The 19,696-nt window shown below is 37.5% G+C and overlaps 1 protein-coding gene across 2 annotated transcripts in view; it reads left to right on the top strand.

Annotated features, from left to right (window-relative positions):
* The window catches only part of ZNHIT6 (zinc finger HIT-type containing 6), a 109,475-nt gene that overhangs the window by 26,470 nt on the left and 63,309 nt on the right, over window positions 1–19,696 (top strand). For both annotated transcript variants that reach the window (XM_062191648.1, XM_062191647.1), the window contains exons 6-8: window positions 3,942–4,010; window positions 5,316–5,396; window positions 6,754–6,831. In XM_062191648.1, coding sequence (XP_062047632.1) covers window positions 3,942–4,010; window positions 5,316–5,396; window positions 6,754–6,831 — 228 coding nt within the window. The remainder of the gene's footprint in view (window positions 1–3,941; window positions 4,011–5,315; window positions 5,397–6,753; window positions 6,832–19,696) is intronic.

Here is a 19,696-nt window from a genome sequence, read left to right as displayed (position 1 = left end):
CATGAGTGAAGGATTGTGTAGGTATTTTGTACATTTGGTTTTTTCCCTTGGAGAATTTCAAAATACGGTAATTTTTCTTTCAGTTTTAAATAAGATTTTTATAGCTTGCAGTGGAATAACATGTTTTTTCTCCTGAAATTCTGTCAGGTATTATTTGCCATTTCCAAATGTCATAACAGTTGACAATTTTAGTTTTCTTTCTTTTTCTATTGCTTATAAATGAAAGATAAAACCTAAAAAGAACAAAGCTTTACTCCTTTTTATAAGTTAGGATGCTTCCTGTTGCATGAAATAGAATACTCAGTCTTTATATTATTTAAGCTGTTTTAATAATGCATTTTGGCTCTCATAACTGAATGTTCAGAGGTAGGATGGACTCAACGGATAGGTTATTAGATACAATGACTTGATTATATAATCAAGGATTTGCTTTATTTCTAATGTCAGCTTAATCCTCCCCTTAAACCTCCACCGTCGAAGGATGTTGCTGGTGACAGTTTAGGTTACAGTAAATACCTAGAAGGAGTGCTTCTCTCAACATTATTGAGGAAGAAAGCTGAAATTCACCATGATTAGACTATAATTAGACCTTGATTGTGTCCAGGAAGATATATATTGACCTTGTTAAACTAACAGGCACACATCCTGGAGGGTAGGGATGATATCTATTTACCAATGTACAGTGATGGATTAGGAAGGATGACGGTGAAAAGTAGGGAATGGTCACAAGGTTATCAAAATGTCTACCTATACTACTTACCAGTGTTTCTCAAATAAGGAGGCAAAACCATTATTATTGAACTTCCGCTTCTCATTTGTTTTGTTTTGTTTTTAATGAGAAAGAGAATGCTCCCATTTACTGGTTTACTCCCCGGATGTCCACAACAGCCAGAGCTGGGCCAGGCTCAGCCAAAGCCAGAAGCTAGGAACCAAATCCAGCTTCCCTACATGGGCAGCAGAAACCCATCCACTTGATCCATCACTGCTGCCTCTCAGGGTATGCATTAGCAGGAAGCTGGAGTCAGGAATCAGAGGTGCGCATCAAACCTAGGAACTATGAGATGGGACACAGGTGTCTCAGCTGGCATCTTAAACTGGTAGGACAAACTATCGCACCTTGAACTTTGATTTCTCTGTGCCTAAAAGGATAGTTGGAGACAGCCCAAGTGCTTGGGCCCCTGCACCCATGTCAGAGACCTAGAATGTAACTCTTAAGTTGTGTCATATTTCTTAGGATGACAGCTTTGAGGCTATCAAAATGATTAGATGTGTAACCCTGGTTCTGCCTGGGCAATAACTCCTAAGATAAAATGGAGACATCTTAAATGAATATTTCTAATAAGGAAATATTTGTAATTTTTTACAGGGTTGCAGTTCCTTCTGTCACTTTTACGTCCAGCACTTCCCCATGACAACATGCTAACTTTAAAAATAAAAATTTTTTGAAAGATTACTTAATTCAGATGTATTCTTAAGAAAGAATTAAATCCTTTTATAATATCAAGAAATAGCTATAGTTAAAATTTAGGGCTTGCCCTTCATATTTATAGACACCCTTGTAAATCTATTTTAAATATAAATGCTATCAACCAACATCTATTTTTCAATATTAATGCATATAGTTCTGCATCATCTTTTATGACTGTTTAACATTTCATTATGTAAATATACCATGTTTTATAATAAATCTGATTATGTATATTTAAGTTGTTTCTAGTTTTTTTCTGTTATAAAAAGTGATGCATGGGTCTGGCACTGTGGCGCAGCAGATTAACGCCCTCGCTTGAAGCGCCAGCATCCCATAAGAACGCTGGTTCTAGTCCCAGCTGCTCCTCTTCCGATCCAGCTTTCTGCTATTGCTTGGGAAAGCTGTAGAAGGTGGCCCAAGTGCTTGGGCCCCTTCACCCATGTGGAAGACCCGGAAGAAGCTTCTGGCTCCTAGCTTCAGATTGGCGCAGCTCTGGCTGTTGCAGCCATCTGGGGAGTGAAGCAGCAGACGAAGACCTCTCTCTGTATCTACCTCTCTCCGTAACTCTATCTTTCAAATAAATGAAATAAATATTTAAAAAAAAAAAAGAAATGCAGTAAACATTTTGTACATATCTTACTACTTACCCAGTTATTTCCTTAGACTAATAAATTCCTGAGAATGAAATTGTTCAGGCAAAAATACATACTTTTTAAATTTCAACCTGTTACATACAGCTTTTATGAAATTGAACTACTAGAGGCTTACACCAGTTTATACTCTCGTCTGCAGTGGAGTGTCCACTTGGTCACAGTTCACTAAAATATCTCTAATTTTAAAACTGTTCTGAAAATCTGATAGGTACAAGCATTTCATTTCTATGTGTATCTTTGTTAATGAATTTAAACATGCTATAATATGAGCAGTGCCATTTCAGAGGAACTGATGACTTTTGGTTTACATCTTCAGGTTTATGGTTATAACTTCATGTTATTCATTATTTTAGATTTTGCTGCTAAGAGGTATATTTCAAGGAGATACTGGTCGTTGCTTAGTGGAGATGCTGTCAGGCACTACCTTAGAAATTTTAACAAGATTTTTTTCTTTGAAGATTTATTTTTATCTTATTTTATTTGAATGAATTACCAAGAGAGGCAAAACGAGAGATCTTCCATCCGCTGGTCCGCTGTGTTGAGCTAGGCTGAAGCCAGGAGCCTGCATTTCTGTCTAGGTCTTCCATGTGGGTGGCAGGGACCCAGACACTTCTGTCATCATCCACTGCCTTCCTGCGCACATTAACAGGGAACTAGATTGGAAGTGGAGCAGTCAGGACTTGAATAATTGTTCATAAGGGATGCTAGCCCCACAAGTGGTAGTTTAGGCCACTGTACCACAACGCTGGCTCCAGAAATGTCTTCCAAGTAAGGAAAATATTATATAAAACTATCATGAGGTTAAGATATTTACATTTCTGTTCTATTTTGAACATTGGATTAAAAAAAAAAAAAAAAAAGCTGTCCAGTACCATTAAATTTAGGCATGTTAAATAGGGCATATTGGCCAGCACCGTGGGTCAAGAGGCTAATCCTCCGCCTGCAGCACCAGCACCCCGGGTTCTAGTCCCAGTCAGGGCGCCGGATTCTGTCCCGGTTGCTCCTCTTCCAGTCCAGCTCTCTGCTGTGGCCCAGGAGTGCAGTGGAGGATGGCCCAAGTGCTTGGGCCCTGCACCCGCATGGGAGACCAGGAGAAGCACCTGGCTCTTGGCTTCAGATCAGCACGGTGCGCCAGCCGCAGCAGCCATTGAGGGGTGAACCAACGGAAAAGGAAGACCTTTCTCTCTGTCTGTCTCTCTCTCACTGTCCACTCTGCCTGTCAAAAAGAAAAAATAGGGCATATTGTCATTTTTCTAAAGTTGAGCATTTAATGGATTATTACTGTTAATCCTGTATCACACCAAAGTTTAGATCTGAAAGCAGAGGGACTCTAGGTCAGAGTCATTTTGCCTAGCAACCAGCTTGTTGTCTACTGTTTTGCTACTGAATGCACGTACTCATGCCTCAGAAGTATATTTGCAGCCAGCTGGACTCAACCGGACAATACTTCATTCACCTAATTTCCAGACTAGTCAGGCAAAGACATCAGCTCATTGTGTTTAGTCATGAGGAATTTATTTGTAAACTTAAAGTAGTAGCACACTGATCTCAGAAGCCTCTGAACTATGAGAAATTGCCTTCAAATTCAGGAATGTGACGTTCTTAGAATTTAGAACTACTTCACTTTATTTTTTTTCTTTCTTAATAACACTTACAAGTATAGTCTTTCAAAAACATAGCTTCTAAAGTCTTAGAAAATAGCTGTTAATAGGAAAGAGATTTCAGTTCTCAGAATGATTTTTAAATGAAAATTCAGAAAGTTGATTTGCATTCATACTGTCATTATTTACCTTGATCCTCACATGATTATTTTCTCTTAGAAAACAACAGTTTTGTTGGCATGTGAAGCTCTGCTTTCCTCAAAGTCAAGCTGAGTACGTAGAAAAAAGGTATAGTATATCATTGTCTATTAAGAACTGAATTATTTTTATTTTAAGCTCTGTATTTCAGACAAGTTGTTAACTGTATGTATGTCATTAGAAGGACAAAAATTAAGTTGTGGAATATTCACCCAATGAAATATTAACCATCACTATAAAATGAATGAACTACAGCTGTGCAAATGTTGAAACAAGCAAGTTGAGGAAGAAATGCATAGAATATGATTCTGCTCATCAATAAGAAAGTAAAAACCTCCAGAAAATGAAATAGTATACTTTTTCAGGAATACCTGTAAAGGTGGTGGAATGCTAAGGGAAATGATGAACATAGAGATCATGCTGGTGGCTACTTAAGCAGGGGGAGAGGCGGTGTTAGGAAGAAGGATGCAAGGAGAATCAAAGGGACTGAGAGTTTTCTGTTTCTGAGACTGATGAGATGTATAGTGAGTAAAAAATGACCCAAATTTTACTATGCAAAAGTTACTTTTTAAACTCATATATGTATACTGGCATTTGAATGAATTTGCATGAGGTTGTCTACTTTTTTCATGTTATGAATATTTTCAAGTGCCATTTAAAAGTTTTAATGGTTGCATACTGTTGAATTCCTTGGAATTAAAGTTGATGTTTAAGTATATCTAGCATATATCCACATTGTATATAAATTTTCTTCAGTGTAACTGTCACGCAAATTTTGTTGAAGAACTGTGTTGTGTGAAGTTGTATACCAGACTAAAGATAAAAAGGACTCATTTTACAGATGGAAATGTGTGGCCAACAGTGTTTATAAACATATGTAAATGGTTGAGGCAACTTAGTGTCTTAATTTTGTTTATACAGTTTTAAAGTTGAAAGTAGTGTGCAAATATACAGGAAAGTTGGACAGCTTAAAAATCAGTATCAATTTTTAACATGGTTTTATAGAAAATGAAAAACTTGAACATGTACTGAAATTAGTATCTGAAAGATTTTTTCAGATTTCTGTTTCTGCAGGTTTCAAGTATATTTCATACAGACATGATATTTGAGCACAGATGTGTGTTCTTAGAGGCATCATATTTTTATAACTGATTTTTAAGAAGCTTCTCAAAAATGTTTAATTGAAAGTCCTTTTATAAGTATGCCAAGAAATCTTTTTGTGTATTATTAAGTAATTTTTGCTTAAAAGGATGTTATATTTTGCCAGTAGTGAAATAAAGGGTCATTCTTAAATTATTTAATCAAAGGAAAAGAAAAAATCCACAACATTTAGTAATTCTAACACCTTTAGTAGAAAATTATAAATAATAATACAGTTTTTTCCTTTGTTAAAAGAGTACCAGATGATAAAACTATTAATGAAATCCTCAAACCTTACATTGATCCTGAAAAATCTGATCCCATAATTCGTCAAAGGTATGTTTCAAACTCATACAACTTTCTGAAGATATTTAAAAAGTTGAGTATTAAGTGCATATTGTGTAAAGCCATGACTTTATTAGAATGTCATGTGTCACTGCAGTTTACTTTTGGTCACATTTCCTTGGTGTTTATTGAAGGTTAGTATAATAGTAGCTAACACTCACTGTTCAGTGTTTCAAATGCTCTTCAAGAATGATAATATTAAATTTATTAATTAAATTCTCAGAATAACTCAGGTAGATTCTTAATATTCTGCTCATTTTACAGATGAGGAAACTAAGCCTTAAAGTGGTTAACTAACTGAATACCTAGTAAGTGGGGAACCAGGGATTTAAATGCAGGCAGTCTGGAGTCAAAGTATGCACTCTTAACCCTTAAACTAAACTGCCTTTCAAGTTGAACCAAAAACTCTGGAAATTAAGACTTTCCAAGTAACTGTTAAAGACAGGAAATCCTTTTTCAGCCAAGTCTTCATGGAACTAAGTAAGGTACACCCTACCTCCTGTCCAAAAATACAGCATAGATAAAATTGGTTAAGATAGCATAGTGGAAAGATTCAGTCATGGATATCTGGGTTAGAATAGCTGACTCTGTCCCTTATTAGCTGTGTGATCAGGAACAAGTTACTTAACTTCCAGGCCCTGAGTTTTTTCATCAGTAAAATAAGAACTAGTTAAGGTTGTTATGATGCTGATAAGAAATAGCATATGTAAAATTCCTAGTACAAAGCCTAACATACAGTAGGCAGTACTCAAAAAAGGAAACAGTTATTGGAATCTGAGTTATTAGTGCTCCTGGGCAGGAACCCAGGTGATTTTATTTTCACCAGATGGTAATTGCTTGGGATGTGAACACTTGGTTTGGTTCCAGAGTAACCTGGTGTTCAAAATTTAGACTGGGTAGATTCTAAAATGTCTGATCCAATTCAAATTAAGTCTCATTCTTTTTCATTTGATAAAAGGTGGTGCCCAGATTGAAGCAAACGCATGTCATATATCAAACAGTATATTTGGGACAGCTGTGATAGTTTGCTTTCCTTCCTTCTTACCACCAATAACCTAGTTGTTGTGTTAAATGTATGCTGCCAGTAAGACAAAGTATCTGTTACTTAATTGGATACATTTTTAATTTAATTGTCTGAAATGGATAAATTCTAATTTGTTTAATTGAACAGAGAGGAAAAAAATGTAGTTCTACTTAAGCTCCTGCATTAGAAAACTTCATTTTTTGTGCTGGCACAGATGCATTTGAAGGATTATTAGGTGTTCAGAATTGCTTACTTTTCATAAGATAATCCTGAAATATACTAAAAATCAATTTCACTTTTTTCAATATGATGTTTTTATTTCAGGTTGAAAACCTATGTTCACTCTCAGACTGGGGTCCAGATTTTAATGAAGGTTGAATATATGCAGCAAAATTTAGTAAGGTAAAATTACTCTTCTCCCCATTTCTTTAAATATTTTCATTCTTTAATGCAATCAAGTGATTTGATTAGTTTAAGTAGCTAGTTATACTGCTTATCTGTCAGTGAAGCATGAACTTGCAAAAATAATTTTTCAAATTAGAATTCTAAAATAATCATACTTAACCATATTATAAAATAATTTTGGTTGAAAAATCACACTGGTTAGAATATTTTAAAATGCCACCATGTGCAACTAGAAGACTTCTGTATCTCAGCTCAGCTTACTTCAAGAAATATTCTTATAACAGAGTTCCAATTTTCAAGTTTATACTTTTGGAAATACAAAAATTTATATGATTAGCTGACTTGTGTATCTTGTGTTGGAGAGAAAGAACTCAGCACAGAAAGGCAAAGAGAGCCAGATTCTAGCAAGTCATATGAGTTGAGAAAGTTCTTAATATCTTTGGGCTTTGCTCTTTCATTAATGGAAGAATGTTTAGACTACTCTAAATGATCTCACAGAGTTTCTGAGTACTTAAATGCCACTTTATGGGTCAGCATACTGAACTGCAAAACATTGATCTTTAAAGGCCTGTGAAGCTTTTTTCATGTTGTTTGGATAGCAAAGCTACTTAATTCAATTCAAGCTAGATCTAATCTGTTTCTTCCATGATTTGATTTGCTGGTATAGCTTAGAGCAGGGATGGAGAACTTCCAGGCTGTAGGCTTTTTAAGGCCTGTGAAATCATTTTGGCCTCACCAAGACAAATGTAGGTGGAACTCAGTAAATCTATAGCAGGCTAAATTTTAAGTTGATAATTTTGTATGTCCTGCTCACGATATTGTAAATATCCAAATGGCCCTTGGCAGAAAAAAGGTTCCCCTTTTAAGAGTCCAAGCTGTGGGGGCCGGTGCTATAGCCTAGCAGGTAAGGCGACCACCTGCATTACTGGCATCCCATATGGGCACCAGTTTGAGTCCCAATTGCTCCACTTCAGATATAGCTCTCTGCTATGGCCTGGGAAAGCAGTGGAAGATGGCCCAAGTCCTTGGGCCCCTGCACCCGCATGGGAAACCTGGAAGAAGCTCCTGGTTTTGGATTGGCCTAGCTCCAGCTGTTACAGCCATTTGGGGAGTGAACCAGCAGATGGAAGACTTCTCTGCCTTTCTGTAACTTTGCCTTTATAATAAATAAATAAATCTTTAAAAAAAAAAAAGTCCAACTTGTGAAATCAAAGCTGAATTTGAATCCCAGCTCTGCCTGCTCCTGATTATTATTAACCTCAGCAAATTGCATTGCCTCACTTGCCTTGGTTTAGTCATCTCTAAAATTGGAATGATAATAATAACTGTAAGATTGACATGAGAGATTAAAATAATTAGCACATAATTAGTAAGTGCCTGTTTTTATGATAGTAATGAAAATTATTACTACTACTATCAGTGTTACAGTTATTTCTGTTGTTACTGCTGGCAAATGAATTCTTACAGAAGATCTACACAGAAGATCATAAGACTTATAACTGAAAAGAATTTTTTTAAAAAAACTTTATTTATTTATTTGAAAGAGTTACAGAGAGAGAGAGGCAAAGAGAGGGATCTTCTATTAGCTGATTCACTCCCCAAATGACTGCCACGACTAGGGAGTTTCATCTGAGTCTCTCACATAGTTCCAGGAGCCCAAGGAGTTGGGCCATCTTCCTCTGCTTTGCCAGGTGCATTAGCAGAGAGCTGGATTAGAAGTGGAGCAACTGGGACTCAAACCAGCACCCATATGGTATGCTGGCATTGCAGGAGGCAGCTTTACCCACTACGCCACAGCACTGCCCCAGAAGGAATCTTAAACACTAAGTATTAACCACTTTTCTTACTTGGGAGTATTGCAAATACTCCCAACTTTATATTTGTTAATCATGGTTCATTGATGAAAAAAGTTAGTTTCCTATCATCAGCTGTTTTTTCTTATCAAAAGCTGATAAGTTTCCTATCGGCTTTTTTTTTTTCTTAGACATCTTAATTCACTGTACATACATGTTTTAACACACACACCCCCACTTTCCCCTGATTGATTTGGGATCCCTTATGGAAGAAAGAAAATTCTGGGTCTCCCACAAAGATGACAGGAATCACTGCTGCCTTCCAGGGTCTGCAGTGGCAGAAAGTTGAAGTCAGGAGCCAGAGCCTGGAAGCAAACCCAGGTGCTCTTGTATGGAACCTGGAGTTAGGAACCCAGCTCCTAAGCTAAAAGCCTGCTACAGTAATTCTCCCTTCTTTTGCTGTCTGTTTTCTCTTGTTCCTTTCTTGGCATGTACCATAGTTTATCTAATTAGTTCACTTAAATGTTACTCTTGTTTTATACTGTGTTATATACTTGATGAGTATAGTATGGCTTCTATCTCCTTAGCCTACTGAGAAAACACCTTTGAGGATCTTTATGAAAAGTGAAATCACTGGTTGGTTGGTTGTCTCATCCCATCTTCTCTAAGTCAGACAACTAATATACAAATATATTCTAGTTTTCTGATAACGTGGTAACAGTCTAGCCAACCATTTCAAATACTTCTGCATCACTATGAACATTTGCCAGCTGTTAGTCATAGATTGCCAGTATAGGAATAACACATAAATGGCTCCAAAAGAAATGTGGAAGGAAGGCATAAAAGTGCTATCCATCTTTGTTCAGGAAATTCTTATTCTTAAGGGCAGTAGGAAGACGTGAATGCCTCATCATTTCCTTTTAAGTGCGTATCTGACCTTGAATAGTTGTAAATAGTATTCATCAGCTACATGAATAGGATTGTTTATTTTACTTTTTAAATGAATAGGTATATATATAAAGTACCAAATTGTTTCTATCAAATTAAAAATATTTCTTTTCATTGGTTTGGGCGTCAGCTTCACCAGGGATACCTTATTTACCTGTTCTGATTCCAGATTATTAAACTTCTTTACCAAGACTGAGTGCTGTTGTTTTGGATATTAGTTTGGATGTCCCCCAGAGGTCCACATGTTAAAAAGATTGCCTCCCTCTCCCAGTTGGCACTATTGGAAGTGGGTGGAACCCTTAGGAGCTAGAACCTGGTGGGAGGTCTTTCAGTCAGTGCAGGTAATGCTGTCAGAAGACAATTCTTGAGAGTGTTGTAGAAAAACCTAAGTTTTGGGGCTGGCATTGTGGTATAGCGGATAAAAGCTGCCACCTCCAATTCAAGTCCCAGCTGTTCCACTTCTGATCCAGCTCCCTGCTAGTGTGCCTTGGAGGGCAGTAGAGAATGGCAGAAGTGCTTGGGCCTCTGCATCCACTTGGGAGACCTGGAAGAGGCTCCAGGCTCCTGGTTTTGGCCTGCCCCTGCCCTGACCTTTGCAGCTGTTTAGGAAGTGACAGGCAGAGTTAGACAGTGAGAGAGAGACAGAAAGGTCTTCCTTCTGTTGGTTCACCCCCCAAATGGCTGCCAAGGCCATTGCGCTGTGCCGATCTGAAGCCAGGAGCCAGGTGCTTCCTCCTGGTCTCCCATGCGGGTGCAGGGGCCCAAGTAATTGGACCATCCTCCACAGCCTTCCTGGGCCACAACAGAGAACTGGACTGGAAAAGGAGCACCAGGACTAGAACCCGGTGCCACAGGCAGAGGATTAACCAAGTGAGCCACGGTGCCGGCCCTATCCTAATTTCTAAAGAATCACTGTTTTCTAAGTATTTTAAAATCATGAATAATGAAATTAAATACTGTGGAGGTATATTTAGACATTTTTATTTTTTATCAGAAATATTTTAAAGTGTTCTGTGTAATATATTCATAGATATGGTGAGATGAGGATTTACATTTGATTGTGTGCATAATTACAGTTACATCATTAAAGGAAAGTGTATTCAGAGAACATCTTAAGGAAGATTATTACAGGTTATAAAACCATAGGCTCTAATTGAAGATAAGTACTGAATAGGAAGATTTGTATTATTTCCTGAAAAGTGCTTAAAAGGCAGAAATGTGTAGTTTCCTTGTGATTGCTTGACTTTAAATGTATCGTATGATTTACAGCATTCCTATAACATAAGAGCAAAGTCTTTTTTTTACCAAATACTTAATATTGCCAATTTCCACTGGTGTTCTTTACCATTCTTGGAGGGCTTATGGCAGTTGTCTCATGGTATACCTGATCATTTAGAGCAAGCTTAATAAGCATTTCCTAGATTTTAGCTTTGCTGTGTGTGACTTTTGTTTTTAAATTGTGATCCTGGAAGGCTCAGGCAATTTGTTGCAAATCTTTTGAGAGTTTTCTTTCCAGAATACATAGGAGATTGTCTCTTCTGATGAAAACTAATATAGCTACTTAAATATTATTTACTCATTCATAGTGAGTTCCCCCTAAGGTCCAGGTACTTTCTAGATGTTTGGACTGTAGTAGTAAGGAAAAGTGTTCCTGCCTCTGTGGAGCTTATGCTGCCAGTGGAGGAGATCATTCACATAATAGAGTTCTTGGTGTTGCCCTTTTCGCCACATTGTTACCAACTTTCTATTCTCAGAAAGTAAACTGGTGTTCTTGAACTGGAAAAGCCTATCTTGGTAAAGCTGGGCACTACAGGGGGCAGCAGCTCTTGCATTGCTGCTCACTTATAAAACTGCAAGCTTTCTGCAATTGTAAGTTTCCAAATCTATTTAGTTTTAAGTCTAGTTTTTATTTATTAATGGAATTATTTTCATAAAGTTCAGATATATTTTCTCTTCTTTATGTTTGCTTTGCTGCTTTGACATTTGCATAACATCCTGATTTTGGCATTTTAAGAAGGTATAGGATGATTCTTTCAAAAATAAATAAAAACCATTGATTGAGGCCAATATTGATGGCACAGAGGGTTAAGCTGCCACTTGGGATGCCAGCACCTTATATCAAGGTGCCATTGAACATTGCTGCCCCACTTCTGATCCAGCTCCCTACTAATGAGCCTGGGAAAGGAGCAGAAGATGGCTCAACTATTTAGGCCCCTGCCACACACACAGGAGACTCAGATGGAGTTTTTGGCTTCAGGCTTCAGTCTGGTCCAGCCATGGCTATTGCAGACATTTAGGGAGTGAACCAGCGGATAGATGAATTACCTCCTTCCCTCTCTCCCTCTCTCTCCCTTCCTCTCTCTGTCAGTCCCTCTCTTTGTGTGTCACTCTTTCAAATAAATATAAATGAATAAATCTTTTTTAAAAAGTTGTTTAAACACATATAAAATCTTCTATTCATATAAATAAAAATTAGGACTTATGCAAAAATGAGTAAGGTATAATTCTTTTGTAGTGGAGACGGCAGACACATACATATATACCTAAGTGTTTATTAGGCTGCAAGGAGGGTAGCAGCTGCTCTTGGATCATCAGAAAAGGCATTGTAGTGGTCATGATGTTTGATTCTTACTAAAGGTGGATAGTCCATGGCAAAAGAAAGATACAAGATGCCAAGATACATAAGAACATTAAGTTGTTTGGGAAAAAAAGTAAGTGATTTGAGGATGTTGGAGTGTATATATGTGTTCAGAGCAATATTTCAAAACTTTCTTTTAGAAGATTTGCTTATTTATTTGAAAGAGTTACATAGAGAGAGGGAGGGAGAGAGAAAGAGATTTTCCATCTGCTGATTCACTCCCCAAATGGCTGCAACAGTTGCAGCTGGACTGGTACAAAGCCAGAAACTTCTTCCCTGTAGAACTTTTTTCTTTAAATGAAGTTGAAGAATTCATTCTGGACCTTCCGCTGATATCAAGTTAAGATCTCAAGATGTTGAGTACGCAACTATACAAATCAAGCAGAAAAATTAGTAAGATTTAATAACTAGTTGGCTGTCGGGAACAATGAATGGGAAGCAAAGGGGCCCAAGTCCTAGACAGATTTAGGGCAGGCTGAATTTCAAGTACACCCAACATTATTTTCAGAATGACCTTTTTATACTAATGCTTTATTATTAGGATTCTTTAGAGTGGGATTATAATACTGTAAGAACAAGTAACATTATCCTTCCAGAATATATAATATATGGCAAAGTAGACCCTCTTATTTTTCTTCAGAGCCTCCAGTTTAGACTTTGTAGACTAAATTGCTCACCATTGCAAATATTGTATATTAAATAAGAAGTTTTTACGTCATTGCTCCTTAAGCCTAATCCAAATTATGGGATGTTTTTGCCATCATCTAAAAAATCTACACTGAAGATTTTCTATAAAGTCAACATAATGTTTAATTTGATGCATACTTTGGAAAGTTACTAAGCCTCTGTTTTCCCATTTGAAAGTAGGGACTGAGACAGGCATGATATTGAACTATTGTTGAAGATCTATTTGAGTTAATATATGTCAGTGATTTAACATAGTTCCTGGCACACAACAAATAACTCAATAAATAGATATTATTCAAATATTTTGTATCACAATTGGAAAAATATTTACAGGTAACATCTTATTGAAATGACTCAGTAAATGTGAGATTTTGTTTGTTTTTAATTCTGGAGATTATTTCCTTAGTACACTGAGCCAATCTATTTAAAATAAAAAGTTCCACATGGCTGGCAGTTGACTGTATTATGCATTATTATTTTTTAATACAGCTGTTTCTAGCCAAATAATTTCTTATACTTCTGGGAAGCATGCTTAAGTTCACAATTAGCTATAGTTCCAGCAGGCTACTCACCACTAACCACAAAGGAACAAATTCCCAATCATGTTAGTTTACATTTCTTTTGACATAAATTAGATATTGCAAGAATGTAAGTTTCAGGAGCTTAAGATGTCATCACCTGTTGTTCCTGTACAAATGACTCCCAAACTTGGATATATTTTCAACCTTTCTCCCAAGTTTCAAATCCTAGTTTACAGCTTTCTTCATTTATACATCTTATTAAATCTTAAGCTCAGCATGTCTGTATCTCACTGTACCACACTCATTTCTTCCTAGGGTGTGTGTGTGTGTGTGTGTGTGTGAGAGAGAGAGAGAAAGAGAGGGGGGGGAGCTGTTTATGTGTGTGTGTTGGGGAGATGTCTTGTATGAAATAAGCTATGTGTGTGTGTGTGTGTCATATTAAATGGTGTATCTATGTGTATGTCATATTAAATGGGCTGTTGGGGGGGATGGGGAGTGGCTTCTATTAAATGGGATGTCTGTGTGTGTGTATATATGTCTTGTATTAAATATACTGGCTATATACCTGGCATCTTAAAAACAGCAAATCTTGATACTTACCTTCTGTTACTAGTATGGTCATTCTGTTAGGAGCCAAACAACTTTGACTTTTCACTTCTCCCTTGACACCCCTCCCTACATAATTGATGTCCTTAATGTCTTCCATCCACTTTGCCAGTCTTCCTGATATAATAACTTCCCATATGTTGTCTCTGCTATGTCTGGCAGAATCCAATCCCTTCCTCCAAACTCGATATATTTTCCTTATCCTTGACCCTCAAAATATGTTTCATAATTCTCGTAATTCCTCCAGCCATACCTTGTGTCTTAACCCATGAAGTATATTGATGATAAACTATTTTTGAGGACAGTGACTGCCTTTAGACATCTTTCATCTTTTTTTCCCCAGAAACCTTTTATTTAAGGCATACAAACTTAATACATTTCATAATTACAAGTTTAGGATCATGGTGATTCTTCCCAACTTACCCACCCACCCACGTACTCTCTTACCCCTCCACCTCCTCCTATTCCCATTCTTTTTTTTTTTTTTACTAAGATCTGTTTTCATTTAACTTTATACACATATATGATTAACTATGTTAATTAAAGAGTTCAAATAATATGGAAAAAGGAAAACTATTCCTCAGCAGTAAAGACAAGGGCTATTCAAAGTCATTGCTTTTCAAAGTGTCAATGTCACTTCTATAGATTACCTTTTAGGTGCTCTGTTGGTTATCACAAGTCAGGGAGAACATATGGTATTTGTCCTTTGGGGACTGGCTTATTTCACTAATTATGATGTTTTCCAGTTTCATCCATTTTGTTGCAAACAGCTGGATTTCTTTTTTTTTTTTAACCGCTGTGTAGTATTCCATAGTATATAAACCATAATTTCTTTATTCAGTCTTCAGTTGACAAGTATTTGAGTTGAATGCATATCCTAGCTATTGTGAATTGAGCTACAATAAATGTGGAGGTAGAGATAACTCTTTCATTTGCTGATTACATTTCCTTGGGTAAATTCCCAGGAGAGAGATGGCTGGGTCATGTGGTAGGGCTATATTCAGATTTCTGAGGTATCTCCATACTGTCTTCCATAGTGGCTTTACCAGTTTGCATTGACACCAATATTGGATTATGGTACCTTTTTCCACACATGCTCACCAGCATCTGTTGTTTGTTGATTTCTGTATGAAAGCCATTCAACTGGGGTGAGGTAAAACCTCATTGTGGTTTTGATTTGCATGTCCATGATGGCCATTGATGTTGAGCATCTTTTTATGTGTCTGTTCGCCATTAGGATTTCCTCTTTTGAAAAATGCCTGTTTAAATCCTTTGCCCATTTCTTGACTGGGTTGTTTGCTTTGTTGTTGTGGAGTTTATTGATCTCTTTATATATCTGGTTATTAATCCTTCATAAGTTGCATAGTTTGCACATAATTTCTCTCATTCTGTCAATTGCCTCTTCACTTTGCTGAGTGTTTCTTTTGCAATACAGAAACTTCTCAATTTGATGTAATCCCATTTGTCAATTTTGGGTTTGTTTGCCTGTACCTCCAGGGTCTTTTCTAAGAACTCTTTACCTATGTCAATGTCGTATAGGGTTTCCCCAATGTTCTCTAATAATTTTATGGTATTGGGTCATAGATTTAGGTCTTTAATCCATTTTGAGTGGATTTTTGCCTAAGGTGTATGGTAGGGATCTTGCTTCATACTTCTGCTTGTGGAGATCCAGTTTTCCCAGCACCATTTGTTGAAGAGACTGTCCTTGCTCCAGGGATTGATTTTAGTTCCTTTGTCAAAGATAAGTTGGTTGTAGATGCACAGATTGATTTCTGTCATTTCTGTTCTGTTCTGTTGGTCTAGCTATATGTTTTTGTACGAGTACCAGGCTGTTTTGATTATAACTTCCCTATAGTATGTCTTGAAATTGGGTATTGTGATGCCTCCATCATTGTTTTTGTGTGTAAGATTGCTTTAGCTATTCAGAGTCTCCTGTGTTTCATATGAATTTCAGCATCATTTTTTCTATATCTAAGAATAATGTCCTTGATATTTTGATTGGTATTGCATTGAATCTGTAAATTGCTTTCAGTAGTTTGGACATTTTGATGTTATTGATTCTTCCAATCTATGAACAAGGAAGATTTTTCCATTTTCATGTATCTTCTGTTTATTTCTTTAATATTTTGTAATTCCCATCAGAGATTTTTGACATCCTTGTTTTGTTTTGTTTCATTTTGTTTGTAGCTATGATGAATGGAATTGATCTTAGAAGTTCTTTCTCAGCTATGGAATTGTCTGTGTATACAAAGGCTGTTGATTTTTGTGTGTTGATTTTATATCCTGCCACTTTACCAAACTCTTCTATGAGTTCCAATAGTCTCTTCGTGGAGTCCTTTAGATCCCCTATCTATAGAATCATGTCATCTGCAAATAGGGATAGTTTGACTTCCTCCTTTCTTTTTTTTTATTTTTATTTTTTAATTTATTTTTTTAACAGGCAGAGTGGACAGTGAGAGAGAGACAGAGAGAAAGGTCTTCCTTTTGCCGTTGGTTCACCCTCCAATGGCCGCCGCGGTAGGCGTGCTGCGGCCGGCGCACCGCGCTGATCCGATGGCAGGAGCCAGGTACTTATCCTGGTCTCCCATGGGGTGCAGGGCCCAAGGACTTGGGCCATCCTCCACTGCACTCCTGGGCCACAGCAGAGAGCTGGCCTGGAAGAGGGGCAACCGGGACAGGATCGGTGCCCCGACCGGGACTAGAACCCGGTGTGCCGGCGCCGCAAGGCGGAGGATTAGCCTAGTGAGCCGCGGCGCCAGCCAACTTCCTCCTTTCTAATTTGTACCCCTTTGATTTCTTTTTCTTGCCTATTGGCTCTGGCTAAAACTTCCAGGACTATACTGAATAGTAGTGGTAAAAGTGTACCCAGTTTGCTTAGAGTTTTCATCATGAAAGGGTATTGCATTTTATCAAATGCTTTCTCTGCATCTATTGAGATAATCATGATTTTTGTTCTTTAGTTTATTATTTATCATTTATTGAATGATTTGTGAATGTTGAACCATCCCTGCATACCTGGGATCAATCCCACTTGATCCATGTGAATGATCTTTCTGATGTATTGTTGGATTCAGTTAGCTAAAATTTTGTTAAGGATTTCTGTGTCTGTGTTCATCAGGAAAGTTGGTCTGTAGTTCTCTTTCTCTGTTGTATCTTTTTCAGGTTTAGGAATTAAGGTGATGCTGGCTTCATAAAAATAATTTGGAAGGATTCCCTCCCTTTCTATTGTTTTGAAAAACTTGAGACAAATTAGAGTTAGTTCTTCTGTAAATGTCTAATGGGATTCACCAATGAAGGCATCCAGTCCTGGGCTTTTCTTTGTTGGGAGGGTCTTTATAACTGAATCAATTTTGTCTTGTTTATTGGTCTGGTTAGGTTTTCTTTGTCATAAAGGCTCAATTTAGGTAGGCTGTGTGTGTCCAGGAATCTGTCCATTTCTTTTGGGTTTCCTAGTTGGTTAGCATACAGCTCTTTGTAGTAATTTCTAGTGATTCTTTTTATTTATGTGGTGGTATCTGTCGTTATATTTCCTTTTTCATCTCTAATTTTGATTTGGGGTTTTGGTTTGGTTTTTTTTGGTTAGTTGGGCCAGTGGTGTATCAAATTTGTTTTATAAAAACCAACTCTTGGTAAAAATAGAGGGTGGAGCCAAGATGGCGGATAGTGAGGACGTGTGCCTTAGTTTGGGAAAATAAACTTTCATAAAAGTGGAATTACTGTAGCCTCAGGAAAAGACTCAAGAAAAAAAACTGCAGAGGAAACGCTTCCGGATCTTGTGGATGAGACACAGAGGACTTACAGGGAACCCACCGCGTGGAAAACCAACCGAGACGAGCCGAGCTGCAGCGGCGGGAGAGGAGCCAGAGCCACAGAATCTCGCCAGCGCGGGAACGGAGGACGGGGACCCAAAGAACTCTACTAAGAGACTGCTGGAACTCATCGAAGAGTTTGGCAAAGTAGCAGGATATACAATCAATCCACAAAAATCAACAGCCTTTGTATACACAGGCAATGCCACGGCTGAGGAAGAACTTCTAAAATCAATCCCATTCACAATAGCTACAAAAACAATCAAATACCTTGGAATAAACTTAACCAAAGACGTTAAAGATCTCTACGATGAAAACTACAAAACCTTACAGAAAGAAATAGAACAGGATACCAAAAAATGGAGAAATCTTCCATGTTCATGGATTGGAAGAATCAATATCATCAAAATGTCTATCCTCCCAAAAGCAATTTATACATTCAATGCAATACCCATCAAGATCCCAAAGACCTTCTTCTCAGATCTAGAAAAAATGATGCTGAAATTCATATGGAGACACAGAAGACCTCAAATAGCCAAAGCAATCCTGTACAACAAAAACAAAGCCGGAGGCATCACAATACCTGATTTTAGGACATACTACAGGGCAGTTGTTATCAAAACAGCATGGTACTGGGACAGAAACAGATGGATAGAACAATGGAACAGAATAGAAACACCAGAAATCAATCCAAACATCTACAGCCAACTTATATTTGACCAAAGATCCAAATCTAATCCCTGGAATAAGGACAGTCTATTCAATAAATGGTGCTGGAAAAATTGGATTTCCACATGCAGAAGCTTGAAGCAAGACCCATACCTATCACCTTACACAAAAATTCACTCAACATGGATTAAAGACTTAAATCTACGACCTGAAACCATCAAATTATTAGAGAGCATTGGAGAAACCCTGCAAGATATAGGCACAGGCAAAGACTTCCTGGAAAATACTCCAACAGCACAGGCAGTCAAAACCAAAATTAACATTTGGGATTGCATCAAATTGAGAAGTTTCTGTACTTCAAAAGAAACAGTCAGGAAAGTGAAGAGGCAACCAACAGAATGGGAAAAAATATTCGCAAACTATACTACAGATAAAGGATTGATAACCAGAATCTACAAAGAAATCAAGAAAATCCACAACAACAAAACAAACAACCCACTTAAGAGATGGGCCAAGGACCTCAATAGACATTTTTCGAAAGAGGAAATCCAAATGGCCAACAGACACATGAAAAAATGTTCAAGATCACTAGCAATCAGAGAAATGCAAATCAAAACCACAATGAGGTTCCATCTCACCCCGGTGAGAATAGCTCACATTCAGAAATCTACCAACAACAGATGCTGGAGAGGATGTGGGGAAAAAGGGACACTAACCCACTGTTGGTGGGAATGCAAACTGGTTAAGCCACTATGGAAGTCTGTCTGGAGATTCCTCAGAAACCTGAACATAACCCTACCATACAACCCAGCCATCCCACTCCTTGGAATTTACCCAAAGGAATTTAATTTGGCAAATAAAAAAGCCATCTGCACATTAATGTTTATTGCAGCTCAATTCACAATAGCTAAGACCTGGAACCAACCCAAATGCCCATCAACAGTAGACTGGATAAAGAAATTATGGGACATGTACTCCATAGAATACTATACAGCAGTAAGAAACAACGAAACCCAGTCATTTGCAACAAGATGGAGCAATCTGGAAAACATCATGCTGAGTGAATTAAGCCAGTCCCAAAGAGAAAAATATCATTTGTTTTCCCTGATCGGTGACAACTGAGCGCCAAAGAGAAAACCTGTTAAGTGAAATGGACACTATAAGCAACAATGAACTGATCAGCTCCTGTCC

This window comes from Lepus europaeus, chromosome 5, assembly GCF_033115175.1.
Source record: "Lepus europaeus isolate LE1 chromosome 5, mLepTim1.pri, whole genome shotgun sequence".
Classification (NCBI taxonomy): Eukaryota; Metazoa; Chordata; class Mammalia; order Lagomorpha; family Leporidae; genus Lepus; species Lepus europaeus.
Note: the sequence above shows the minus strand (reverse complement) of the source record. Positions and strands in the feature narration are given on the sequence as shown.